Here is a 7500-nt window from a genome sequence, read left to right as displayed (position 1 = left end):
CAGAGCTCTATTCCCTATATAGTGCACTCCTTTAGACCAGAGCCCTATTCCCTAAATAGTGCACTACTATAGACCAGAGCCCTATTCCCTATATAGTGCACTACTTTAGACCAGAGACCTATTCCCTATATAGTGCACTACTTTAGACCAGAGCTCTATTCCCTATATAGTGCACTACTTTAGACCAGAGCTCTATTCCCTATATAGTGCACTCCATTAGATCAGAGCCCTATTCCCTATATAGTGCACTACTTTAGACCAGAGCCCTATTCCCTATATAGTGCACTACTTTAGACCAGAGCCCTATTCCCTATATAGTGCACTACTTTAGACCAGAGCCCTATTCCCTATATAGTGCACTACTATAGACCAGAGCCCTATTCCCTATATAGTGCACTACTTTAGACCAGAGCCCTATTCCCTATATAGTGCACTACTTTAGACCAGAGCCCTATTCCCTATATAGTGCACTACTTTAGACCAGAGCCATTTGGGATGCATTCAGATAAAAGAACCAATGTAATCATGTGACAGTCATGTGACAGTCATGTGACAGTCATGTGACACTTCCATAATAACATACCTCGCAAGTGCTTAACTTCTTAATTCTAATAATTAATTAATGTAATGATAATAATAATTGTAATAATAATAATAACCCAACATAATAATATCTAATACAATAAGCAATATTAACACATTCAGCAATGTTTTACAATATATAACGGAAATTATTCGTATCATACTAAATATAACAATATTTACCAACAAAAATACTTTTGTAATTTATACTTGAACTCTATTCTGAAAATATAATAAAACTTATTATAATATTTTAATTCAATGACAAATATTAATAGTGAATAATACCAATCATGATAATATTATTAAACAGATGTTACCCCATGGCTTGTTAAACAGAAGAATCGGATTTAACATAAACAGCCCGTCACTGTCTTACTTTTCAAAAAAAATAAAAATAATAAAAAATAAAATAATAACAATAATAATAATAATAATAAAAAAATAAGATAAAAATTGGGGAAGAATCTCACTTGCAATCTATATATCTTAGCAGTTCTAGAACTCTCAGCTAGAAACACAGAAGCAGCTCACTGTACTTATGGTAAGTATAAATAATCAGTGGTGTGGTTGGTCACAGGATATATAAGTCTATATAACATTATAGACATTATTATATTACATTATTATTATTGTTATAGACAGGCATGCCAAAAGTGTTCAAAGCTGTCATCAAGGCAAAGGGTGGCTACTTTAAAGAATCTCAAATATAAAATATATTTTCATTTGTTTTAATTATTAATATTTTTTTTTTTTTGGTTTCTACATGATTCCATTCCGTGTTATTTCATAGTTTCTGATGTCTTCACTATCTACAATGTAGAAAATAGTAAAAAAAAAATAAAGAAGAAACATGGAAATTAGTAGGTGTGTCCACAACTGTCCAACGATTCCGGGAAAGTTGTTTTTACGGGATTGTTCCGGAATGTTTGTGACACCCAGAAGTGTTCTATTGATGAGTCATAAAGGAAGGAGTTCTGTTTTGGTAGTGTTACCCTTCCGTCTCCATGATGGACATTTCTTGATGTTTGAGTTAGCAATAAGTTCTGAGACTGATTTTGATATCGGCGCACGTTGTTTATTAATCTAGTTAGCTAATAAAGTTTGTAATATTTTTTGCATTTTAGTGTTGATAAAGAGGAGCAGCAATGTCAAAATGTCACCATGGCGTTCCACAGAGGTCAATGACACTCTCCCTCTCTCTCTGACTTAGCTTTGTTATGTCCATCAGAAGCCCAGTCCTCAGGCCCGACTGACAGACACACGTCTGCATATGACATCACAGGTTTGAGGGTTGGAAGGGGGGAGAGGAAGGAACGTGGTTAATAACAACTTAGAGTCACTTTCTTATGTGCAGTAAAAAAATAAAGAAATCAAGTCCTTAAAATCCATCCAAGGAAAGATCCGCTTCCCCACCTGAGTTATTAAACACACTGAAATACCGTTCCAGTATCTCCTTCATCCCTGAAGTTCTCTAGGGTCACTGTTTCAACTCCACTTCTAGATAGTCAAGGTCCAGTTCCTGGGTTTTGTACCCATCCCAGCGCTAAGACCCAGCCCAGGCGAATTGACTGAATTGTGATAGGTGATAGGTTGATTGTTTAAGACAGGTAGGTTAGTGCAGGACTGGAGGAACATGATATAGCTTGTCAAGACTGGAGCTAAAGCACCATGCAATACATATATCACCCCTAGGCCTTAAAACAAAATATACCCATCTCTCTCTCTCTCTCTCTCTCTCTGTTTCTGTCTCTCTCTGTTCTCTCTCTCTCTGTTTCTGTCTCTCTCTGTTCTCTCTCTCTCTCTCTCTCTGTCTCTGTCTCTCTCTCTCTCTCTCTGTCTCTCTCTCTGTCTCTCTCTCTGTCTTGTTTTTTCACATTGAGATCATCTCTCTCACTTGTGCAGATTCCCCACTCTTATTATTTCCCAAATGTTCATAAACCATTTTACCCTGTTTTATCCTTTATCCCTCCTTTCTTTCTTTCTTTCTTTCTTTCTTTCTTTCTTTCTTTCTTTCTTTCTTTCTTTCTTTCTTTCTTTCTTTCTTTCTTTCTTTATTTATTTCATCCCTCCATCCAAATACACTTCTCCATGAATCTGTTTCCTAATTGCGCTAAACTTCACCTAATGTTACTTTCTATATTTTTTTAAATCATTCATTATATTACATAACTTTTCAATTTAGTCATACATAGTTTTGTATATTTATTGGAAAACAAAAGGAATAGAGATTATAAACTTTTTTTTGGCAGCTTCTGTTCTTCTTTATCTCCCAGAAAGTTCTGACAACTGACAAACAAAACGACAGAGAGAAGAAATCGGAATTCTGAAGTTCCTTTTTAGAGTTCAAAGGAGACCTCCAACATTCCAAGACATCAGTAGAATGAAAAAAGAGGAAACTAAACCCCTCCCAGTCTCCCATCCTCATTTGTTATTTCTGTCATATCCTCCACCAATCCTCCTCTTCTCTCTCCTTTCTCCTCCATACCTCCCTTCCTCCTTCCTCCTTGCTTCGTCCAATCCAGATCAACGATCTACACCGCGGCTCCCGGGAGCTCTTCCGTCTTGATGTCGGCTAGGAGATCGGATGAAATCTCATTCTGGTTAGAATCCAGACCGTAGAACTTCACCTTCAACCCGTCCACCGGGTGAACCACCGGCACCGTCACCACTCTAGGGAAATTCCGGGTCGCCAACTCAAACCGGCTGGTGCTGGCCAGCTCGATGGCCAGTATACGGAGGAAGAGAGTGGCGAGCTGTTTCCCGAGACAGGAGCGGATGCCGCCGCCGAACGGGAGGTAGTGGAAGCGTCCCTCCTTGTCCTCGCAGCGTTCCTGGGAGAAGCGGTCGGGGTCGAAGGCGTCCACGTCCTTGAAGACGGAGGAGGTGTCGTGTGTGTCTCTGATGCTGTACATCACACTCCAACCCTTCGGGATCTGTACCCCCTGGAGACGGAGAGACTCATTTAGAAATAGCACGTTTCCACTTAACATCCAAGTTCATCAGAGGAGAGAAGTAAAGAGAAGACAAGAGACAAGACAGGAGACAACACAATACAAGACCAATGACAAGACAGGAGACAGGAGACAAGACAGGAGACAACACAATACAAGACCAATGACAAGACAGGAGACAACACAATACAAGACCAATGACCAGACAGGAGACAGGAGACAAGACAGGAGACAACACAATACAAGACCAATGACAAGACAGGAGACAACACAATACAAGACCAATGACAAGACAGGAGACAACACAATACAAGACCAATGACAAGACAGGAGACAGGAGACAAGACAGGAGACAACACAATACAAGACCAATGACAAGACAGGAGACAACACAATACAAGACCAATGACCAGACAGGAGACAACACAATACAAGACCAATGACAAGACAGGAGACAGGACAGGAGACAACACATCACAAGACAAATAACAAAACAAGAGACAAGACAGGAGACAACACAGCACAAGACAAATGACAAGACAGGAGACAACACAATACAAGACCAATGACAAGACAGGAGACAACACAATACAAGACCAATGACAAGACAGGAGACAGGAGACAAGACAGGAGACAACACAATACAAGACCAATGACAAGACAGGAGACAGGAGACAAGACAGGAGACAACACAATACAAGACCAATGACAAGACAGGAGACAACACAATACAAGACCAATGACAAGACAGGAGACAACACAATACAAGACCAATGACAAGACAGGAGACAACACAATACAAGACCAATGACAAGACAGGAGACAGGAGACAAGACAGGAGACAACACAATACAAGACCAATGACAAGACAGGAGACAACACAATACAAGACCAATGACCAGACAGGAGACAACACAATACAAGACCAATGACAAGACAGGAGACAGGACAGCACAAGACAAATGACAAAACAAGAAACAAGACAGGAGACAACACAGCACAAGACAAATGACAAGAAAAGAGACAAGACAGGAGACAACACAATACAAGACAAATGACAAGACAAGAGACAAGACAGGAGACAACACAGCACAAGACAAATGACAAAACAAGAGACAAGACAGGAGACAACACAGCACAAGACAAATGACAAAACAAGAGACAAGACAGGAGACAACACAGCACAAGACAAATGACAAGAAAAGAGACAAGACAGGAGACAACACAGCACAAGACAAATAACAAAACAAGAGACAAGACAGGAGACAACACAGCACAAGACAAATAACAAAACCAGAGACAAGACAGGAGACAACACAGCACAAGACAAATAACAAAACAAGAGACAAGACAGGAGACAACACAGCACAAGACAAATGACAAGAAAAGAGACAAGACAGGAGACAACACAGCACAAGACAAATGACAAGAAAAGAGACAAGACAGGAGACAACACAGCACAAGACAAATGACAAAACAAGAGACAAGACAGGAGACAACACAGCACAAGACAAATAACAAAACAAGAGACAAGACAGGAGACAACACAGCACAAGACAAATGACAAAACAAGAGACAAGACAGGAGACAACACAGCACAAGACAAATGACAAAACAAGAGACAAGACAGGAGACAACACAGCACAAGACAATTGACAAGAAAAGAGACCAGACAAGAGACCAGACAAGAGGTAGATGATACTAGTATATAATATAACTAAATATATAACACTATACTCACGTCTAGTTCAAAGGTCTGCAGGGCCGTCCTATAACCCCCAGACACGGGCGTGAAGAGCCTCAGCACCTCCTTAATCACACAGTCCAGATACTTCAGACTAACGATGGTGTCCAGACCCAGTTCCCCCTCGCATAGACAGCCGTTGTGGAGGATCCCCCTGGTCCGGAGCTCCTCTCGTAACTTCTCCAGCACGGCAGGGTGGCGTAGGAGCTGCATGATGAGAGAGGTGGAGGCACTGGCCGTGGTGGCAAACGCTGCGAAGATCAGCTCGATGGTCGCCTCCTGGAGACGAGGAGAGGTGAGTTCATCAATTTTCCAAAGATTTAAAGATTTAAAGGCACAGTCAACTTAGTGTATGTAAACTTCTGACCCCCTGGAATTGTGATGGAGTGAATTATAAGTGAAATAATCTGTCTGTTAACAGCTGTTGGAAAAATGACTTGTGTCATGCACAAAGTAGATGTTCTAACCGAATTGCTAAAACTATAGTTTGTTAGCAAGAAATATGTGGAGTGGTTGAAAAACGTACTGGTACTTCCTGTATATAGCTCAACATTGATCTGGTACTTCCTGTATATAGCTACATATTGATCTGGTAATTCCTTTATATAGCTACACATTGATCTGGTATTTCCTGTATATAGCTACACATTGATCTGGTATTTCCTGTATAAAACTCCACATTGATCTGGTACTTCCTTTATATAGCTACACATTGATCTGGTATTTCCTGTATATAGCTCAACATTGATCTGGTAATTCCTTTATATAGCTACACATTGATCTGGTATTTCCTGTATATAGCTACACATTGATCTGGTATTTCCTGTATAAAACTCCACATTGATCTGGTACTGGTACTTTCTGTATGTAGATCCACACTGATCTGGCACTTCCTGTATATAGCTCCATATTGATCTGGTACTTCCTGTATATAGCTCCATATTGATCTGCTACTTCCTGTATGTAGCTCCACACTGATCTGGTACTTCCTGTATATAGCTCCACACTGATCTGATACTTCCTTTATATAGCTCCACACTGATCTGGTACTTCCTGTATATAGCTCCACACTGATCTGGTACTTCCTGTATATAGCTCCACACTGATCTGGTACTTCCTGTATATAGCTCCACACTGATCTGATACTTCCTTTATATAGCTCCACACTGATCTGGTACTTCCTGTATATAGCTCCACATTGATCTGGTACTTCCTGTATATAGCTCAACACTGATCTGATACTTCCTTTATATAGCTCCATATTGATCTGGTACTTCCTGTATATAGCTCCATATTGATCTGGTACTTCCTGTATATAGCTCCACACTGATCTGATACTTCCTGTATGTAGCTCTATATTGATCTGGTACTTCCTGTATATAGCTCCACATTGATCTGGTACTTCTTGTATATAGCTCCATATTGATCTGGTACTTTCTGTATGTAGCTCCACATTGATCTGGTACTTCCTGTATATAGCTCCACACTGATCTGGTTCTTCCTGTATATAGCTCCACACAGATCTGTTACTTCCTTTATATAGCTACACATTGATCTGGTATTTCCTGTATGTAGCTCCACATTGATCTGGTACTTCCTGTATATAGCTCCACACTGATCTGGTTCTTCCTGTATATAGCTCCACACAGATCTGGTACTTCCTGTATATAGCTCCACACTGATCTGGTACTTCCTGTATATAGCTCCACACTGATCTGGTACTTCCTGTATATAGCTCCACACTGATCTGGTACTTCCTGTATATAGCTCCACATTGATCTGGTACTTCCTGTATATAGCTCCCCACTGATCTGGTACTTCCTGTATATAGCTCCACACGGATCTGGTACTACCTGTATATAGCTCCACACTGATCTGGTACTTCCTGTATATAGCTCCACACTGATCTTGTTCTTCCTGTATATAGCTCCACACGGATCTGGTACTTCCTGTATATAGCTCCACACGGATCTGGTACTTCCTGTATATAGCTCCACACTGATCTGGTACTTCCTGTATATAGCTCCACACTGATCTGGTACTTCCTGTATATAGCTCCATACTGATCTGGTACTTCCTGTATATAGCTCCACACGGATCTGGTACTTCCTGTATATAGCTCCACACTGATCTGGTACTTCCTGTATATAGCTCCACACTGATCTGGTACTTCCTGTATATAGCTCCACACTGATCTGGTACTTCCTGCATATAGCTCCA

At 40.4% G+C, this 7500-nt stretch overlaps 1 protein-coding gene across 1 annotated transcript in view; it reads right to left on the bottom strand.

Moving 5' to 3' along the window:
* Window positions 1-7500, bottom strand: part of LOC135516476 (cytochrome P450 26B1-like) — a 59071-nt gene that overhangs the window by 1731 nt on the left and 49840 nt on the right. Inside the window, exons 6-7 of the mRNA XM_064940811.1 lie at window positions 5278-5559; window positions 1-3527 (exon numbers count right to left, since the gene is read on the bottom strand). The exon at window positions 1-3527 is cut by the window's left edge and continues 1731 nt beyond it. Coding sequence (XP_064796883.1) covers window positions 3117-3527; window positions 5278-5559 — 693 coding nt within the window. The 3' untranslated portion in view covers window positions 1-3116. The remainder of the gene's footprint in view (window positions 3528-5277; window positions 5560-7500) is intronic.

The sequence above is a fragment of the Oncorhynchus masou genome, chromosome 27 (assembly GCF_036934945.1).
Source record: "Oncorhynchus masou masou isolate Uvic2021 chromosome 27, UVic_Omas_1.1, whole genome shotgun sequence".
Classification (NCBI taxonomy): Eukaryota; Metazoa; Chordata; class Actinopteri; order Salmoniformes; family Salmonidae; genus Oncorhynchus; species Oncorhynchus masou.
This window is presented reverse-complemented; position numbering and strand designations above follow the sequence as displayed.